Source organism: Heptranchias perlo, chromosome 21 (assembly GCF_035084215.1).
Source record: "Heptranchias perlo isolate sHepPer1 chromosome 21, sHepPer1.hap1, whole genome shotgun sequence".
NCBI classification, from domain to species: domain Eukaryota; kingdom Metazoa; phylum Chordata; class Chondrichthyes; order Hexanchiformes; family Hexanchidae; genus Heptranchias; species Heptranchias perlo.
The window spans coordinates 44,703,632-44,724,783 of record NC_090345.1 but is presented as its reverse complement, the minus strand read 5'-3'; the positions used below and the strand labels follow the sequence as shown (position 1 = coordinate 44,724,783).

The window sequence follows — 21,152 nt, the reverse complement described above, 5'->3', positions numbered from 1 at the left end:
GGGAATGGAACTGACTAGTCGTGGCTTTGTAGGTCAGTCTGCTTTCACACATGGTGCTGCGCCTGTGATTTGCTCAGCTCGGTCGGGGAGTCGTTGTGTGGAAGCTAAATGGTCCCCCGACCCCCGGAGGAGAAATTAGGCAAGTCAGCAACAGTCACTCACTTCTCTTCCAGTGCCTGATTAGAGTGGCACATGTAGAGACTCAGCAGCAGGTCATTGTCCCATCTCCAACCAGGTGAGGGCAGTGACAAATGGAGAGTAAGTAACTTTAAAACCAGGAAGGAGCCTTTGATTGAGAGTTGAGAAAATATACAGCCCATCAAAATCATGAAGGGTTTTGATAGTTGATAGGGAGAAACTATTATCATTGACGGGAGGTTTGGTAACTAGAGAGCACAGATTTAAGATAATTGGCAAAAGAGCCAGAGGGTGAGATGAGGAGAATTTTTTTCCGCAGCGTGTTGTTATGATCTGGAATGCACTGCTTGAAAGGGCGGTGGAAACAGATTCAATAATAACTTTCAAAAGGGAATGGGATAAATACCTGAAAAGGAAAAATTTACGGGGCTATAGGGAAAGAGCAGGGAATGGGACTAATTGGATAGCTCTTTGAAAGATCCGGCAGAGGCACATTGGGCTGAGTGGCCTCCTTCTGTGCTGTATGATTTTAAGAGCATTTCAATGTAAAATCCATACAAATGAAAGTGAAGAGCTAAATTGAGGGTGGGGGAGTAAATGGGATTAAAAAGGAATAAAGCACACAAAAGCGGTAGGAAGGAATGATTGGAGGAGCACTCCATCAGTACAACAATGCAGGTCTGGTGGAATGGGGCTCCCGTCTGCCCCCATTTCGGGGACGTTTACATGGCCTTCGGCGCACCTGTCCCAATTGAGTCAGGCACCCCAAGACTCTTCTGGGTTGAATTGGGGAAAAAGCATGGCTGCACATGTCTTCAGTTTGGAAGGGAGCCAATTACTTGAGGACCAATTGTGACTAAAAACATAGAAAATAGGAGCAGGAGTAGGCCATTCGGTCCTTCGAGCCTGCTCCGCCATTCAACATGATCCTGGCTGATCCTCTATCTCAAAACCAAATTCCCGCTCTCTCCCCATACCTCTTGATACCTTTTGTGTCTAGAAATCTATCTAGCTCCATTTTAAATATATTCAGTGACTTGGCCTCCACAGCCTTCTGTGGTAGAGAATTCCACAGGTTCACCACCCTCTGAATGAAGAAATTTCTCCTCATCTCAGTCCTACATGTCCTATCCCATATTCTGAGATTGTGATCCCTCGTTCTGTAGCCCCCCCCAGCCAGGGGAAACATCCTCCCTGCATCCAGTCTGTCTAGCCCTGTCGGAATTTTATATGTTTCAATGAGATCTCCTCTCATTCTTCTAAACTCGAATGAATACAGGACGAGTTGACCCAATCTCTCCTCATACGACAGTCCCGCCATCCCAGGAACCTTCACTGCACTCCCTCTATGGCAAGTGTATCCTTTCTTCGGTAAGGAGACCAAAACTGCACACAATACCCCAGGTGTGGTCTCACCAAGGCCCTGTATAACTACAGTAAGACATCCTTGCTCCTGTACTCAAATCCTCTTGCAATGAAGGCCAACATACCATTTGCCTTCCTAACCGCTTGCTGCACCTGCATATTTGCTTTCAGTGACTGGTATACAAGCACACCCAGGTCCCTTTGTACATCAACATTCCCCAACCTATCACCATTTAAATAATATTCTACCTTTCTGTTTTTCCTTCCGAAGTGGATAACTTCACATTTATCCACATTATACTGCATCTGCCAAGCATTTGCCCACTCACTCAACTTGTCTAAATCGCCTTGAAGCCTCTTTGCATCCTCCTCACAACTCACGATCCCACCTAGTTTTGTGTCGTCAGCAAACTTGGAAATATTACATTTGGTTCCCTCATCCAAATCGTTGATATATATTGTGAATAGCTGGGCCCAAGCGCTGATCCCTGCTGATCCCACTAGTCACCGCCTGCCACTCCGAAAAAGACCCATTTATTTCTACTCTCTGTTTCCTGTCTGTTAACCAATTTTCAATCCATGCCAATATATTGCCCCCAATCCCATGTGCTTTAATTTTGCACACTAACTTCTTATGTAGGACTTTATCAAAGGCCTTCTGAAAATCCAAATAAACCACATCCACTGGTTCTCCCTTATCTATTTACCAGTTACATCCTCAAAAAACTCCAGTAGTTTGTCAAACATGATTTCCCTTTCATAAATCCATGTTGACTTTGTCCAATCCCGTTGATATTTTCTAGATGTCCTCTGGGATTGATCACCTCAGTCTTGGGGCCTCGAGAAGACTCACACTAACTCTTGGCTGGCAGGAGTTCTTTTGAGGTGTTATAACGGGTGGAATGGGCAGTATTCCTGGCGTTACCCAAGAAATCTCCCTGTTGAACACCCTTGATATAGGAGCGGGTTGACGATTCGCCCTCGTTCTCCCCCATTCCCCAGACCACCAGAATTTAAAGGCACAGTGTAAACGGGACAGACTCCTGGTGGAACCAGGTGCCGCCTCAAATTCCTGCCTCCTCAACCCACCCCTCCTATGAAAATCTTCTTTTCTGTCCTCTCACAACCCAGGCCCTATGATTTTAGCACTCCAGAGATATCCCAGCGATTAACCGGAGAGTCAGTCTAGACAATAACTTCCTCCCATCCGTTCCTTGTCCCTCTGACATTATTAGTTAGCCCTTTGAAATTGGATTATTGGGGCACAGGTGAGATGGGATTGGGAGGGGAGGGGTGGCGAAGACTGCAACTTTAAACTAGGGCTCGATATTCCACCCATTAACTATGATTGGCAGGGACATCTAGCCCTACGTGTCCAGATTACATAATCAGTAAATGAGTAATTGGAGACATGACCTGTGATAAGTGTAGCATGCTTGGGAGGAACAGGTGACTTTGGAACTGTGGTTCCCAAAGCTCTCCACCACTGGGGGTTTCCTCGCCTCGTGTCTGGGTCTGTTGTAGACTAATTGATAGAGATTGATTTCTTTAATTAGTTAACAACTCCATTATCATTGTATCACATGACTACCAGGATGGTCTTTTGTCGTCTAGCAGTTCCTATGTTCTGGAGCTAACTGTTGAGCTCACCAGGTGTGTGTACTCCTTTAGTTGTCTGCAATATTTGGCTCACGTGCTTCACAGACATTGCGACAAAGTAACATTGTGCTCTTCCCCCTCTAGTGGCGCCAAATATCATTTGCTTGCAGAAGCCACACTAAGACTTGATGATGCTGAAGCCAGCTTCCGAACTCACAGCCTCGCTATTGTAGGAAATGGTGAGTGGATCTCTCTCTACAGATACAAGCCCTTTATTATCCACATTACTGTGTGATGTCACCTAAGCCTAAGGTTGCCAATTCTGGTTTCATCAGGACCTCCTGTCTCCAACTGCCCCGCCCCCACGCTCTCGCCATTTGTCGCCTCACACCTCCATCCTCCTGGGGGCACTGCCCTCCCACTCTAATTGGTCAGCAAACAAACTCTTTGTTACCTGATTGGATGATTCTTGACTGTCAGTCAAAGAGCCCGTTTCCCCATCTCTAATATTTTTATAACAGATAAACAAAATTGTTCAAAGAAAATGGAAAAAACACACAATTATTTTTAATGCCCTTATGATTTTTTTTCTCCTGGGTTGCTTGCAGCAGATGAATCTTTAATTCCTGGTGACTCCAGGACAATCCTGGAGGGTTGGCAACCTTATCTAAGTACAATTTATATATTTCTTTTGAAGCCATTTCAACATTCATGGGAAAATGCGAGGATTGGCGTTAACAATCAGTAAGATATTAATAGATTACAGGCTATCAGTCAGGTCTATCGGAGAGCACAACATTCAGCTCCCCATTCCTGCAAACCAGATTCTTGTGCACTTCAGTTTTTTTTAATGATTGTTTGTGAAATGGTTTTTATTTCCAGTACAAGAAATTAATCCTTTTTAACAGTCAAAAGGCCAGAGATGAATAATAAGAGACAAGTGTTTAACACAATGGAATGATGTTTCTCAGTGCTCTGTTTTTACTGAAAGTCGTTAAACCATTTATTTTAAATAGATAACAATTTCTAGTTTCACGTGTTAGTAAAATACACAAGAGGTTGATCATCTAAAAGAGGGGGGGAAAAGTTAATGGGTGTGACCCTTCATCACAGTCCATTTCTAGGGTTTTGTTTCAATTATATTCACTATTAATTATTATAACCACCTGAAAAAACTTAAAAGTAAAAGTTTATTTGAAGTAGTTAAATCAGCATCTGCTCAATTCATGTAATTCTGCACCTGCCTGTGGTCTGCCTTGAGGTCATAGACAGGTGTGATAGTGAGCCAGTTTGAGTTTATGCCTGTAGAATGTACTGACATTTGGGATTGTAGTAAGGGTGTCTTGGGAAGAACCATTGCCGCTGGACTGGAATACTGAGAGGAACCATTAGTGATGGATTGGGACTGGTACACTGGGAGGAAGCATTGGTGATGGACTGGTATACTGGGAGGAACCATTGCATTAAATGGGTAAATTCAGTCAGATCTTATTTAAACATCCTGAGTAACCATTCAATGACAAACGTTCCAGCTGTTTCTCCAGTATATTCAAGCTGTGCAGTTGAAAGTGGTTCTGCAATGTTTGAAGACTGCAGCTTGGAAATGCATCAAGTGTCATTTTCGATCTATGTTTCACTCTGTAGAGGAAGCTTCCTTCTGGCTGCCTTTATATGGAAACATGTGCTGCCGATTAGTAGCTCAGCCTGCGTGTATGACCACGGATATGATGGCTGGATACCTCAATCTGCAGGTAAGACTCACTCCTATCATGTGCCAGCTCGGCTTTCTTTCACCCTTCCGGTAATCCTGGGTGTCACACTGAAGTGGCATTTCATCCATAGGATTTTCAAATGTGCCCCTTTGATTTGCTCCCACCAACTCCTTGAATGTTTTGGTTCTTCAACACAATCTATTGCTGATTTTCACTCCAGGTGTTATGAAAAATGTAAATCAGCTGTCTTACCTTCAATCAAAATAAAGAGCAAAACTGCCACCATGGATTTTTTTGCACACTTCTTTCCTCTTTCTGCCACCCCCTCAATCCCGTACCAACATTATACGTTCTTAGTATAAAAGAAAGAAAGACTTGCATTTATTTAGCGTCTGTCATAACCTCAGGACGTCCCAAAGCGCTTCACAGCCAGAAGTGTAGTCACTGTTGTAATGTAGGGAATACAGCAACCAATTTGCGCACAGCAAGGTCCCACAAACAGCAATGAGATAAATGACCAGATAATCTGTTTTAATGATGATTGCTTCACACTCACTCTGGTGTCCCTTCGTCGATTATCACACTAACCTTGGTGTCCCTGCATTGGTCACTTCACACGCTGTCTGGTATCCCACCGTTCATCACTTCACACTCACTCTGGTGTTCCTCCTTCGATCGCTTCGCACTCGCCGCCTCGATCGCTTCGCACTCGCCGCCTCGATCGCTTCGCACTCGCCGCCTCGATCGCTTCGCACTCGCCGCCTCGATCGCTTCGCACTCGCCGCCTCGATCGCTTCGCACTCGCCGCCTCGATCGCTTCGCACTCGCCGCCTCGATCGCTTCGCACTTACTCTGGTGTCCTTGCGTTGGTCACTTGACACTCGAGCTGCTTTTCCATTGGCGTCGGTGGGGAGTTTATGCCGCTGGTTCCCAATCGTGGGTCTCACTCAGCCAGTGGCACCTCCAGCTTAAGCCTGACCGATTGACTGTGCCTCGTCATTGGCAAGACCTGGTAATCGAGCCTAGAGCTGGTGTCCCTGTGCTGGCTACCTTCACTGTTTCATGCTCTAAACTCATTTGCACTGAATCTGAGATGGCCGATCAACGATGGGGGTTTGATTCTAGGCTATTGGCAGTAGGTTTTAGGTAGGGCAGGAGGAGGTCACTGATCCTTAATGGCAACTTGGGCTGTGCCTGTTTGGACTTGTTGCTTTCATCGTGTAGATAATGGGAAAATGATGGAGCAACCTCACCGTCTGCAGTAATAGACCAAAGAAAGATTAAACACAAAAAGCTGTCATCTCGGTTTCACATATCAGCAGTTTGAATCTGCACGTTCTGCAAGTCAGCACCAGAAAATACAGGCCTGATTAAGGAAAAACTGATCTGCTCTGTGTATAGATGGTTAGATGTGATTACTGGGGTGTATTTGCATACTGTTTCCATCTTGTTACACTAAGCACATCTCCAGCCAGCATAACAAAACAACCTCCATCTCAACTACTAACAGCTGGGTCTGGTTGAAATCTTAGAATGTATTTAAAGTGCTCAGCTGATCCTGGGTGTGCCAAACGTGAGCTTGTGAACTGGTGGTTTATTTTCTGCAGCAAATTGCAAACTACATCCTATTCTAATGACCTGTTCCGATAACGCCACTTTATTTTTCAAGTAGACACTACTTTAAGTGGTTGCAAGCGATCGGAGTTAAGTAATCCTATTGCTACCAGAACATACAGTAACAGATTTCATTCATCCTCACCCCCACCGTCCCCCCCCCCCCCCCCCCTAACCCTCATGGATCGGAGCGATTGCTGTTAGCTGTGTGCCGCTTAAAAAGATTCAATGAACTCATTGGTCATGCCTGTAATTGCAGTAGGACTATCGCTCCCCATAAGTGGTCACTCCACTTCAGGGCAGGAATTCCATATCTGAAGGAATTCTTGCATCTAACAGGAATGTTGGGGATATTTCCTTCCATTCAACAGGCATCTGAATAATCTTGAGCTTTTCCAATTGCCCTGTGTGTGTGTGCAGTTACCAGGTTATCCGCTTGTACCAGGGGTTGAATGGGAAGGTGGCTGTGTGGGATTTGGTCATTGACGCCATCTTTGACTGACCACTAGTTTTGACCTGGTTGTGATTAAGAGTCACGCGCACTGTGAGCTGCCAACAGTGTTTGGGGGATGATGTGCTGTTCTGACCAGGTTTTCCCTGGTGAGATGTTGCTGCTCCTGTTGTGACAGCATCTTGTCTGCAGTGAAAAGCTACAGCAGTGTCTGAGACACTGACCTCTTAGAGTTAGTTTTGGATTTTGCTGTGGTAAAAGAAATAAAACGGGTGCAGATTAGCTGCTGTGCAAGAAACAGAGGCTTCCTTCCTAGGATTTAGTAGGAAGCCACTTTTACAATGTTGAATTTTAACACACACTGCACTCTTACAGTATCTAGTCCCAGAATTAATTCATTTTCTATGTTGTTTTACCTACTTAGTAAAACCAACTTTCAAAGTAAAGGTCTCCATTGGGAACAGGCTCCCCTTTTGATCAATTATTTTACTAACTATGTCGAAATGGATTTTGAGGGCTTTTTGCCAGCCCCACACCTCCCTCATTGGTGGTGTAGATGAAGTTAGGGTAAATAGCAATTTCGAGCAACCTAAAGGTATTGAATTACTCTTGTTTGCCAACCCTCAGATATCCCTCCCAAGTGAAAACTACTTGCACTGGCAGAGAACTCAAATATTAAATAGCTTGTCAAAGTATACACTGGCACAGGAAAAAGTTTACACTGATAAGAAACGAAGCATTTAGTACTAGCAAAGAAAGTTTTTAAATGTTGTTTGATGTTTGAAAAGTCTTTCAAGATATCAGTTTACACATTTTATCAGTTACATTAGGAAACCTGTCTTGCCCTAAAGCGTCCCAAGTACAATGGGCCTCTTCTGTATGTAAATATAACCACACAAAGAACAAAGGTTACCTAGTGCTTTCACTAGCTGTTTCCACCCCAATTCCCTGTGCTCCCTTCACAACGAACAGATAATTAAGATCTTTTGTGAATCACTTCTCATCTGCTAATACAGCAGGAGCAAGACATCCTTTCCGATATTATTGCGAGACAGATTGATAGGGAGCCAGCACGCCTGAATGGACAGTAGAGCTCACTGTACTGCGCAGTCTAAACAGATTGATGCGCATGCCCCATCTTGGAACGCAGTGATGGTTTTCAGGAGGTACAATAATTTGGAGCTGACCTCCTTTATCTTTAATTACTGTGGACCTGTCAGCCGTGGGGGGCAGACTGTTTATGTATCTGGTCATTCAAGGGCTGCATCTCTATTTCTTCCAGCAAACTGTAGGAGGCCTGCCTAACTGGACGAGACTGTACTGTGTCCTGAGAAGTGGCTATCTCATGGCGTATTACTCTCCTGAAGAAATTGAGGCACGGGTGGATCCCACACTAAACGTTGCCATCGATAAGGTGCAGTATTGTCCCATTGGTTGCGAGGAAGCCTCTTGTTACATTTTGCAACATTCAGCTGTGTGAGGCATCACTGAGGGAGGGGAAGAGGAGAGCTATTGTCCCACATGTTGGAAACAAGCCTGGACTGTTTGAAAGCAAATAAATGGTGCTTATCGCTCTGTTTCTAAAATCAAAGCAATAACTTGTTAGAGTCAACATGAATTGATTGGAAAAACCCTGATTAGAGTAAGGAATTTTGTAAAGCATTCATTGATTGGCAATATATTTAAATAATGAACTTGCATTCATTATTACATGCTCAGAGCATCCCTAAGTGGTTTAAAGTGTAGTTACTTTTGTTACGAAGGCAAACACGGCAGCCAACCTGCACACAGTAAGCTCCCACAGATGGCGAATGAGATAAATGAGCAGTTAATTAGTTTTTGATGGTGTTACTTCAGGGAGGAATGTTGGCCAGGACACCATGGGAATTCCCGACTACTCTCTGAAGTTCCATCAGCCCATTTTCACCCAACTGAACTAGTACTTGCTCAGTGGGGATAGTCTTGAGGACTGGGTGGTGCACTGGGTTTACTAGCACCCAGGGACTTGGGTTTGATTCTCGCTCAGACTGACAGGCTCCAGGTCTTCCTCATTCTGCTCTCAGTAAAGAGTTGACTTTAAGGTAATCTTGGCCTACTTCCTATGGTTGTGGGACCTGAGTATGAAACTCCTATTGGCAATCTCACTCAAGAGTGTGTCCTCCTTATTAATGTAGCCCTTGGTTTTTATCTATAAATATGACTAGGAGATCACTGGGTAACTGGGTTCACTTTGTTGTAGAGATTTTTTTCTATTGTCACTTTTTCCAAAGTCCCCGATCCTTACAGTACCTCCCCTCACCTCCCCATTTTTAGAACCTCGTGATGTCATATATTTATTGGAAATTAACACTGGTTGTCTTCCCACTTCTTCAAGTGGACATTTTTCATGTGCAAATCTAGTCATTGAATGTCATCAGGCTATTCAGCTATGGGGAAAATGACTTCCAAACCCGCTCCTCTTGTCACCAGAGAGAGAGAGAGAGACACGCACACAGTCGCAATCCCCGCCCAGTGACATCAGCGAATAGCGTAGAGCAGAGAATGAACTTGTCAGCTTCCTGATATGAAGACCCACATAAGCGGCACATGGTTATGTATATAGAGCAGGGTGTATTTAATAACATGATAGAATGATGCAAATCATCAACTGCAGCAACACGTCACTTTCCACCTCTCTCCCCTTCTCTTCCAGATTTACCTAATGTTTCCCTTCCCTTCCCCAGGGGGTGAGAGGCGTTGTGACTTCACCCTCCCATAGCCCAGTCCCTCGGGATCTTTATTCCGGTCTACATGGCAGTACTCCAATGTGGAGCATGTTTCTCCACAGCAAGACTGTGGAGACCCTTTAATACGGTTTAGTCCGCACCTATCTTTAATTATCCTTTTCCCATCGGAGCAGTTTGGAAGAGTTTGCCATCCTCACTCTCTGGGCAATGGCACAAAAATGAGGCACAGTAGCAGTCAACCCAAAGACATGACTGGCCTTTACTCGTTGGGTGGGGGGATTTCCTGTCAAGTGACTCATGAGAGTTTTGGTGTGAGGAGAGCATCCTGTTAAAGTGAAACCCCATTATTGCCACTTCACATTTGTCACATTTTATATTTGGGCTGGAAAACTGAAGACATCGATTCCAGGAAACCACTGAATCATGAGTATCTTAACAAAAAATCTTGAACTTCTGCTTTTTGCAACTCAAAACTGTCTGTAGTCCCAAGTTGAGTTTTCCTGGATCCATAGAAGGGAGATGTCGGAACAGGGTAAATGTTTGTTCGTGTGGATGATAAGCGCCAACACCGACTGGTTGGGCTGAATGGCTTGTTTCCGTGTTGTAACTTCTATCTGCTATGTTTTTAGGCTTTCTATCCTCCTCCAATTCTGGCCTCTTGTACATCCCGACCCCCTTCGCTTCACCATTGGTGGCTGTGCCTTCAGCTGTCTAGGCCCTAAGCTCTCGAATTCCCTCGCTAAACCTTTCTGCCTCTTTACCTCTCTCTCCTCCTTTAAGTCGCTCCTTAAAACCTACCTTTTTGACCAAGCTTTTGGTCACCTGTTCCAATGTTTCCTTATGTGGCTCGGTGTCAAATTTTGTCTGATTACACTCCTGTGAAGTTTTACCATGATAAAGATGCTATATAAATGCAAGTTGTTGTTGCAAGTTGAATTACTGGCCCCCAAATGGCACCTGACCCTATTGTGATTTAAATGCGCAGGAAACAAGAATCCGCACCATAGAGAAAGATTCCAAGAGAAGGAGGCACAGCTTCTCCCTCATCAACCCCTACAGCGGTGAGGCTACAAGCCAGGTTTTTGCCGCAGACACCAAGGATGATCTACAGCGGTGGATGGAGGCTTTCTGGCAACACTTTGGTGATATGAGTGAGTTGTTAGAGAGCGGTGCCGAAAGCTGCTGATTGTCGGCTGTTCTACAGTGTGCGTAGCTACCCCATTAACAAAAACCCAAGCGCTGCTGCTTTGCTAGTTAATCTCAGACGATGCCCTTCGCTCGTCAAAGGCTATAGCTTGCCCTCTGACAACAGTGGTCTCGCTGACCCGATCGCTGAGCGTTCTGCTCACTCACTGCAATTTGAATGCCACTCAATTTTATTTTTAATTGAATTAGAAGTTTTTTTTTAAATATCAGAAAGATTAGTGTCAGCCGTGGCTCAGTTGGTAGCAGTCTCATCTCTTGAGTCAGAATGTCATGGGTTCGATTCCCACTCCAGTAACTTGAGCACATAATCTCAGCTGACACTTCAGTGTACAAACGGGGCCCAGATGACTTTTTACCCCTTGGAGCTTTATTTTCAGATTTTTTGTTTGGAAAGGGGGGGTGGGGTTTGCAAATTATCTTTCCTCAATTTGGTCTTGTGCAGTGCTTTTAAACCTGTATTTGTATCATTGCAAAAGTGGTGGAAGCACATTGTACTCAGTTTAAAAGAGGCCAGTGCCACACAAAACTCTAACTAACAATCATTGTAGGTACAGCACACAAGGAGGCCGTTCGGCCCATTGTGCCTGTGCAGGGTGTTTACATACATTTTGCAGTCATAAGCCAAGCACCAATGCGTTGGTTTTATTACCATTTGTAAAGACGTTGCTGATCGGACGAGAGAGTCGTTGGATGCGTTTACGCAACAAGTTTAGCATAGTGGTCTCGGCTAAACTTGTGTAAGGTGAATCAGGTGTTAAGATCCAAGCTGACTCTGAAGTAGAGTGAGACTCCCTCCTCCAACTCTGCCGTGCTCCAGGGTCAGGTGTCTGCTCTTATTCTATAACTGCAGCATCCATGCAACATGGAATCACTTTGCATCAATTAGGAACATAGGAACAGGAGTAGGCCATTCAGCCCCTCGTGCCTGCTCCGCCATTTGATAAGATCATGGCTGATCTGTGATCTAGCTCCATATACCTGCCTTTGGCCCATATCCCTTAATACCTTTGATTGCCAAAAAGCTATCTATCTCACATTAAAATTTAGCAATTGAGCTAGTGTCAGTTGCCATTTGCAGAAGAGAGTTCCAAACTTCTACCGCCCTTTGTGTGTAGAAATGTTTTCTAATCTCACTCCTGAAAGGTCTGGCTCTAATTTTTAGACTGTGCCCCCTACTCCTAGAATCCCCAACCAGCGGAAATAGTTTCTCTCTATCCACCCTATCTGTTCCCCTTAATATCTTATAAACTTCGAAACTCTAGAGAATACAACCCCAATTTGTGTAATCTCTCCTCGTAACTTAACCCTTGAAGTCCGGGTATCATTCTAGTAAACCTACGCTGCACTCCCTCCAAGGCCAATATGTCCTTCCGAAGGTGCGGTGCCCAGAACTGCTCACGGTACTCCAGGTGCAGTCTAACCAGGGTTTTGTATAGCTGCAGCATAACTTCTACCCCCTTGTACTCCAGTCCTCTAGATATAAAGGCCAGCATTCCATTAGCCTTCTTGATTATTTTCTGCACCTGTTCATGACACTTCAATGATCTATGTACCTGAACCCCTAAGTCCCTTTGGACATCCACAGTTTTTAACTTTTACCATTTAGAAAGTACCTTGTTCTATCCTTTTTTGATCCAAAGTGGATGACCTCACTTTTGTCTACATTGAATTCCATTTGCCACAGTTTTGCCCATTCATCTAATCTATCAATAGCCCTTTGTAATTTTATGTGTTCATCTACACTGCTTACAATGCCACCAATATTGCCTGTAACTATATCCTCTGACACCATGTGAGCAATGCCACGGGAGATCGACTAGTAAAAATATAAAAAGATATGTGGAAAGGACAGGGAGATAAGATTAGGAGCTTTTAAGACTGAGACAGATAGATTTTTGTTACGTGAGAGTATCAAGGGATATGGAGAAAAGGTGGGTACATGGAGTTGAGGTACAGATCAGCCATGATCTAATTGAATGCAAGCAGGCTCGAGGGGCTGAATAGCCTATTCCTGTTCCTGTAGTCCTAGATAGCTGCAGTTGAAGGGCAAGAGCAGCACAGGGATGATGGGCAGAATGATTCTAGTCTTACTAATTAAACCAGCAAGATTAGGGAGCCGGACTAAGTTCCTGAGCAACTTTTTCTTTTTTTTCATTACAACTAAAGCCTTGTTTTTTTAAAAAAATTAAATTTGGGCACTTATAATATTTCCCGAACTTTAATTGAATGGGAATTGATTTTGAAGTCCCAATCGATGTAATTCAATTTACAGATTTCTATAGCCACGTCATTCTTTTAAAAAAAAAATCTCTCTTTAAATGCTTGAGAATAATTTATAGTTTCTGCTCACAGAGTAATTCCTTGCTCGATAAATGCTGTTGTACCGGAAATTTCCCAGATTCCCGTTGAGAGAGGGTCTGTTTTAATTCTCTCTTCATTTCTTTTATATATTTTTCTTAAATTCCAGTAATGGTTCTGTTTTAACTTTCAGGCCAGTGGAAGCACTGTTGCAAAGAGCTTATGAAAATTGAGATTATGTCACCACGGAAACCACCTTTATTCCACACAAAACAAGCGACTTCAGTCTACCACGAAATGAGTAAGTGGCCCTTGCCTTTCTGAACGTGGCCTTGTTATAAAAGAAATCATTGTTTGAAATTCAAATAGTTCCCATATATAAAACAAAAATGCTACTCCATGCATAATTTGGAGCTGCATGATTTAACCAGCAATGATGGAATCTAGTGAAGTGAATTTTAATATGGGTCAGGTTATTAAAATCTATGACTGCAAACTGCTGGGAAATGTCAAGTGTTTTGAATACACTGCTTGGGTTTGTACATTGCTCTCAATTTTATTAATATTTTCTGTGTATGACTGTTTTGTATTTAATTTTATTGCCTGCCTATCAAATGCAAAGCACATTCTTTGAAATGTGCCAGGGTGAAAATTGTACTTCTTTGTAACTTGGTATGCTACGATGTTCTTTAACTCCTTATATGTCTGCAGTATTCTTTAGATTCAGTTCTTATTTGTCCAGCCCTGAGCAAAGCACAAATACAATTTTTGGCACAGTTCTCCATTTTCCATGTGCTTAAAACTCTGGTCTAATATGCTTCCTATTTTTACAGGTTGCTTTAAGTATCATTTCTATTGGGATTTCAACAAATGACAAAAGGAAGAAATGGGCTGGCTGCTTTTATTGATTTTTGTGCTATTCAGGAATCTGATCACCAATACTCTCTTCACAGATCGTGCCAGCTTCTGATTAGAAGCCGAGTACTTAGCAGAAGTTTTTAATTTTAAGAGCGCAACTACAAATTTTTAGTTAACTTACAGGGTCAGAAGAGGCTGGGGATTTGAACTGTGATGGAATCACAAACCCGTTCTTCATCAAGTGGTTTCTGATTTTGTTGCACATTGCACTCGAAGGAAATCTCTCCCTCTCTTGTGTCCCTCCGCCCACGCCCATGAGTCTGACGAACCTGTTTTAAGCATGTCTGCTTCTTACGACCTCCCTTCGTGCCAGTGCTACCGTGCACGGAGGATTAAAACACCAACTTTAGAGAGCCAGTGAGTGCAAATTTAGCAAAGGCTAATGGCCGTATAACTCAATGAAGTGATTTTCAGCCAGAATATTTGCAGGTCTTTAGCAATTTTCTTACTTTTAGAGAGAGGCATAAAAAAACCAAGCCATGTGGAATTAGGGTGCTGTACAGTATGTATGGGCAACTGGGATGCTCTGTTTAATAACAACACCAACAACTTGCATTTATGTAGCATCTTTAACGTAGTAAAACATCCCAAGGCACTTCACGGGAACATTATCAAACTAAATTTGACACCAAGCCACAAAAGATTGGTCAGAGGTAGGTTTTAAGGAGCATCAGCTAGAGAGGCAGAGTGGTTTAGGGAGGGAATTCCAGACCTTAGGGCCGAAGAGCTGAAGGCCCGGTGGCCAATGGTGGAGCGATGAAAATCGGGGCAGCACAAGCGGCCAGAATTGGAGCACATGTTTGATTATAACATACTGTCGGAGATCGGATGACTTATTTTCAGACATCTCCATGCACAATGTGTCTATGTAAAGGCCTCTGAAGGAACTGTCCTCTATCAGTCCTCTATTGGATTAACTTCTCGCTCATATACTGTGCTAATCTATAAGCATATTTAAGAGCACAGGATTTACATAGAATTACATAGAACGTACAGCATAGAAACAGGCCATTTGACCCAACTGGTCTATGCCGGTGTTTATGCTCCACACAAGCCTTCTTCATCTAACCCCATCAACATTCCCTTCTATTCCTTTCTCCCGCATGTGTTTATTTAGCTTCCCCTTAAATGCATCTATGCCAGTTGCCTTAACTACTCCTTGTGGCACCACTCTCTGGGTAATCAGTTTCTCCTGAATTTCCTATTGGATTTATTAGTGACGATCTTATATTTATGACCCCTACTTCTTGGTCTCCCGCACAAGTGGAAACATCTTCTGTACATCTACCCTATCAAATCCTTTCATAATCTTAAAGACCTCTATCAAGTCACCCCTCAGTCATCTTTTATACAGAAAAGACACCCAGCGTGTTCAATCTTTCCTGATAGTTAGAACCTCGCAGTTCTGGTATCATCCTAGTAAATATTTTTTGCACCTTCTCCAATGCCTCTATATCCTTTTTATAATGTGGAGACCAGAACTGTTCACAGTACTCCAAGTGTGGTCTAACCAAGGTTCTATACAAGTTTAACATAACTTCTCTGCTTTTCAATTCTATCCCTCCAGAAATGAACCCCAGTGCTTTTTTTTTATGGTCTTACTAACCTGCGTCGCTACTTTGTGATTTGTGTATCCGTACCCCCAGATCCCTCTGCTCCTCTACCCCATTCAGACTCTTATTTTCTAAGAAATATTTGGCCCCCTTATTCTTCCTACCAAAATGTACCACCTCACACTTATCTATATTAGAATCATAGAAAGGTTACAGCACGGAAGGCCATTCGGCCCATCAAGTCCATGCCGGCTCTATGCAAGAGCAACCCAGCTAATCCCACTCCCCCGCTCTATCCCCGTAGCCCTGAAAGTTTTTTCCTTTCAAGTACTTATCCAGTTTCCTTTTGAAGGCCACGTTTGAATCTGCCTCAACCACCCCCTCCAGATCCTAACCGCTCGCTGCGTTAAAAAAAGTTTTTTCCTCATGTCCTCTTTGGTTTTCCTGAAATTTATTTGCCAATTACATGCCCATTCTGCAAGTTTATTAATATCTTCCAGTCCTCCTCGGTATTAACTATACCCCCCAATTTGGTATCGTCTGCAAATTTTGAAATTGTACTTCCGATTCCCAAGTCCAAATCATTTATGTAAATGGTGAACAACAGTGATCCCACCCTGACCATTTCCCACTTATTGCCTGTGTGAGTAACTACCTTTAACCCCTACTCTCTGTTTTCTGTTTTGCAGTCAGCTTGCTGTCCATTCTGCTACCTGTTCCCTGACACCACATGGTCTGACCTTAGTCATGAGGCATTTTGAAAATCTAATTTCGGTCATACAATAAAGCCCAAATAAAAACCATCTAACAGTCCAGCAGGTTTTGGCATACATGTCCCTTAACCAAAGTCAGCGCTGTCAACAATCAGAGCCTTTCCATATTGAAGTAGAAAGTGATTTAGATGTTTGCAGAAGTGTAGCAGCAGTCAGGGCTGGGATTTACAGTCTCAACACTAGATGGAGCTGTTCCCCATTGTTTAATACCACATGCACTTAGGAGGTCCAGATGCTGTGAAGGGCAATGTCATGGTAGTGTTGGCAAACATTTTCTAAACTAAAATTTACATTATTAACAGAACACATTTGCAATGCTAGTTCCCACGTACAGTGTCTATATAAAAGCCTATTATGAGCACTTTAATGGGTTATACAGTCATTTGGAAGGCTGTGAGGAAAACCAATGCGCACTGACTGAATAATCCAGTCTTCCTGCAGCTGTTACCATATATGGTCTGATTCTCACCATGGGATATTTTATGTTGTGCAGTAGCTAATCATAATTCCCAGCATTGCTGGTGAGTCACAATGTGTCCAAACTCTGTGATCCAGGTAAATTGCTGAACCGAGAGGAAATGAAACTTCAGTTAAATACTTTCACAACTTGTTGTGACCACTTACTGAAATACTTAATGAAAGTTAATTCACACAAGTAATGTGATTTCTGCCAGCCATGGTGATTGCTCAATAGTTCTGGAAATCAGATCTTTAAACATTAAAAATGAACTAGTTCACCAGCACTGGTGTTGCTTCTGGATAAGAGTGGAAAAATATTTTTTTTTCTTCTTCACTCCTCTCTCTTTTCCTCTCTAACTCCTCTCCCCTACTTCTGCTCTATCCCCTCTATCTTTTCTCTCTGTCGACCCCACCCTCCGTCGACCCTCCTCCATTCCTGTCTCTTTCTCTTGTACCACCAATATTATTTAATACGGCTACACCAATATAAAGAAGCGTTTTTTTTGGGTGGGGGGAGGGTGGGTTTGTTTAAATAATCAGAACTATCGGCATCGAGTCACAAGTAAAACTTGCCACTGGTATCCAGATAAACGGCACCATAATCAGCTGCGTTCCATGTTTTACAGACATCGAATCACCTCTGAAGGACGAGAGTCTGATGGACATTATCCGTAATAGAATCCAGGAGACAGATGGAGAGTTTCTGCTGGGTCAGCAGGACGAGTCCAACCCACCTCCTTGGGCAGCTCTGTTTGACGGCGCCCACGACATAGTCGTCCACAAGACTGTACTGACGCCAGATGGGAAGAGCGATCCTGCCCCAACTTCACCCGGGAGAGCCAAGAAGAGGCGGGCACCCGCTCCACCCGTGGGAGAGCTGCGCTATCGGCCAGGGGACCCTCACCAGAGAGGGAACTCCTGGCAAGCCCTGTGTTCCACCGGCGGAGGGTCCGTGCTGGGCTCCGAGCTTCCCTCCTCCCTGGGCCGTGCTCCAGCGCCGGCTCCTCCGCAGCACCGGCCAGCCAGCGAAGTCCTGGCTGCAGACACAGTCCAGGGAGCAGCCAAGCTGGGCCTGCACCACAGACCTGTACCCGCTCCGCGTCAGAAAAGGTCCATCAAGGCCAGGCTGGACCCCAGAACCTGGATTCCATCTCAAGTGTAGGACATTTAAAGGTGGACGTTTAACATAGAAACTGTGAGAAATACAAAAAGAGTTCCATAAGAACATAAGAAATAGGAGCAGGAGTAGGCCAATCGGCCCCTTGAGCCTGCTCCGCCATTCAATAAGATCATGGCTGATCTGATCCTAACCTCAAATCTAAATTCATATCCAATTTCCTGCCCGCTCCCCATAACCCTAATTCCCTTTACTTCTAGGAAACTGTCTATTTCTGTTTTAAATTTATTTAATGATGTAAAATTCCTCTTTTGTAGTTTTAAAAAGTGTTTCTTTTGGGTTTCTTGGATAAACATAACCATTTGGGTTTGATGTGTCCCTTCAACGGACCGATCATTGGTCTGAATTGATTTATTTGTGACTATTTATGCCACCGAATTACAGGTACTAAACTTTCAAAATTTGTCTCAGCAATTTTCGCTAAACTCTTCAGTTGGACTTTTTTTTCTCCCCACTATAAAATAATTCTGCTTCAGGGAGTTTTAGTCCACCTTTATTTTCTCATCCTAACTTTTTAAATGAGCAAAAAATTTGTTGCAGTGAAAGTAGTGTCAATCTGGATTAAAAATAATTGTAAACAATTTTACAACACCAAGTTATAGTCCAGCAATTTTATTTTAAATTCACAAGCTTTCGGAGATTTTCTCCTTCCTCAGGCAAATTTGCCTGAGGAAGGAGAAAATCTCCGAAAGCTTGTGAATTTAAAATAAAATTGCTGGACTATAACTTGGTGTTGTAAAATTGTTTACAATTGTCAACCCCAGTCCATCACCGGCATCTCCACATCAGGATTAAAAATAGTGCAAAGAAGGAGAACAAATTCAAATTGTTGATTTGTTTCCTTACTGTTTCGATGTTGACTGTGAAGCATGTTAGTGTAGCATTAGAGGAAATTCACTAGATTGTATTTTGTCTCAATTTAACTTTGAAACTGCCGGCAGCTCCTGGGGATCCCAGATTTCTTGGGTCAGTTGTTTTGTTTTCAGTTCAAGGCACAGTTATTGAAGTAATAAAAGCAACTCGGATGGCAAGAGCAGTTTTATTACTGCGATTATTAATCCATAAGTTTTTTTTAAAAAGTATAAATTAAAATTTTACAAAATGGAGTATTACTACTCCTCGTTTCATCCTCCCAACTAAGAAAGAAAGAAAGCCTTGCATATATATAGCACCTTTCACATCCTTAGGATTGACTTGTTTCCAAAGCGCTTTACAGCCAATGAAGTACAGTCACTGTTCTAATGTAGGAAATGAGGCAGCCACTTTGTGCACAGCAAGCTCCCACAAACAGCATTGTGATAACGACCAGGTCATCTGTTTTAGTGATGTTGGTTGAGGGATAAATATTAGCCAGGAAACCTGAGTGAACTCCCCATCTCTTCTTCGAAATAGTGCTGTGGGATCTTTCACACCCACCTGAGAGGGCAGACAGGGCCTCGGTTTAATGTCTTATCTGTTTAATGCACCTCTGACAGTGCAGCACTCCCTCAGTACTGCACTGGATTATGTGCTCAAGTCTCTGGAGTGGGACTTGAACCCACAACCTTCTGACTCAGAGGCGAGAGTGCTGCCACTGAGCCAAGGCTGACATCTATGCCTGTTTGTACATATTTAAGTACTCTTCCCATCCATCTACTTTCCTCAGCCTCTGGATCCATTCTGGAGGTGCGACCTATATCTTCCAAGTTTGGTTTCTGTTTGGCTAAAAACCCTGTACCGAAGGCAGGATTTCCAGCAATCTGAAGCCCAAGACTAGAATGATTGACTTGTTTCCATCATTGACTGAGGAGGTCTACTTTTGTCATGGTTTTGGAGCGTCAAATTCAGAGCACTAATGCTCGATGGTTTATGATGTTAGCCGTTTGTTTCTTTAGTGTGAGTGGGGGGTTTGGAGGAAAAGTGTGTTTTAGCTGCCAATTGTTCTCCTCTCCTCACCGGGCTACAGTTCCACCAGCGCCGGTCGCCCTCTGGTCCCCTCATCCAATTATTCATCGGTGACCGTCGGCAGGCTATTCAACTGTGGGAGCATGATATATCCGTCAAACCCGACCCCATCCGCTCACATGGTCTCTGCGCTGGGTTTGACCATGATACCATACTCCCGCAGTGCCTCTGTGATAGGGAGATTATATCTGGGTTGCCACTCCTGATAATCCAATGGGAACCCGGGTATCCTAACCCTAACCCAGAGGTACTGTGGGAGCATTTTTTCCAATATGTGTTAGTTCACATTTTTTTAATGTTGAACTGCATTTGCCAAATATACCTGCCCACTGCCCCAATCTGTCAATCTCCTGCAATCACCATGTTGTTCTGCCCCCTAATTTAGTATCAGCAAATTTTTATATTTTTTTTAGACACTTTTTTTATAGCAACAATTGTTACTAATAATAATTTGATTTCTGACGTTTACGACTTTGAGTCAATAATTTACGGCTTTGCTGTATGTTTGAAAAGCTCGAATCTGATGTGTGATCTTGACGACCACATTTAGAACATAGGCTCCTATTTTTAACCACAGTGAATCTGGATCACTGTTTAAAAAAAATAATATGCTGAAAAGTACATGAACTGCAATTGTTCCTGTTATGGTTAGATGACTATAGCAGAAAGTAGTTGGCAGGAAAGCAGAGACTGAAGGCTAAATGTGATTCAGAAGCTTTTGATGTTCAAGTTTTTACTACTTGCTTCCTTAGAAATGTTACATGCAATGAATTAACACCCTTCAGTTTCTAGCGCTACTGATTTTCTTTTTCTCTCTGTGGCCTTCAAAAATAAATTTTCATCCCTGAATTTGACTGCGGTGATTCATTTTGAAGATCTTTTTAAATTCCTTTTCTCACCAATTTCCACCACCACGAAATGAGTTTGTCAGTCTCATACCTAGCGGACATTGGGCCTATAGCACAAAGCTGTCCCTAATTCAGCACTAACTGGCAATGTCACTCAAGAGAAGGTACAGGATGAGCGCTGTGGGAAATGGAAAGAAATGTCACAAGGGGATGCCTGTTGGAACTAAGGCACATTGTTGGACCAGAGTAGAGGGAACTTCACTCTGCATCTGCCTTTGCTGTACCTCGGCTGGGAGTGCTTGATGCTGATACTGGGTGGGTCAAATGGGAAGAGGGTGATTCCTCAGCACTAATGACCGCAATAAAAAAGA

The 21,152-nt window shown here is 43.3% G+C and overlaps 1 protein-coding gene across 2 annotated transcripts in view; it reads left to right on the top strand.

The window, feature by feature from the left end:
- Positions 1 to 18,553, top strand: part of rtkn2 (rhotekin 2) — a 39,344-nt gene extending 20,791 nt beyond the window's left edge. For both annotated transcript variants that reach the window (XM_068002770.1, XM_068002771.1), the window contains exons 7-12: positions 3,247 to 3,341; positions 4,747 to 4,853; positions 8,162 to 8,293; positions 10,591 to 10,756; positions 13,303 to 13,410; positions 17,439 to 18,553. In XM_068002770.1, coding sequence (XP_067858871.1) covers positions 3,247 to 3,341; positions 4,747 to 4,853; positions 8,162 to 8,293; positions 10,591 to 10,756; positions 13,303 to 13,410; positions 17,439 to 17,974 — 1,144 coding nt within the window. In that variant the 3' untranslated portion in view covers positions 17,975 to 18,553. The remainder of the gene's footprint in view (positions 1 to 3,246; positions 3,342 to 4,746; positions 4,854 to 8,161; positions 8,294 to 10,590; positions 10,757 to 13,302; positions 13,411 to 17,438) is intronic.
- Positions 18,554 to 21,152: the final 2,599 nt, after the last annotated feature.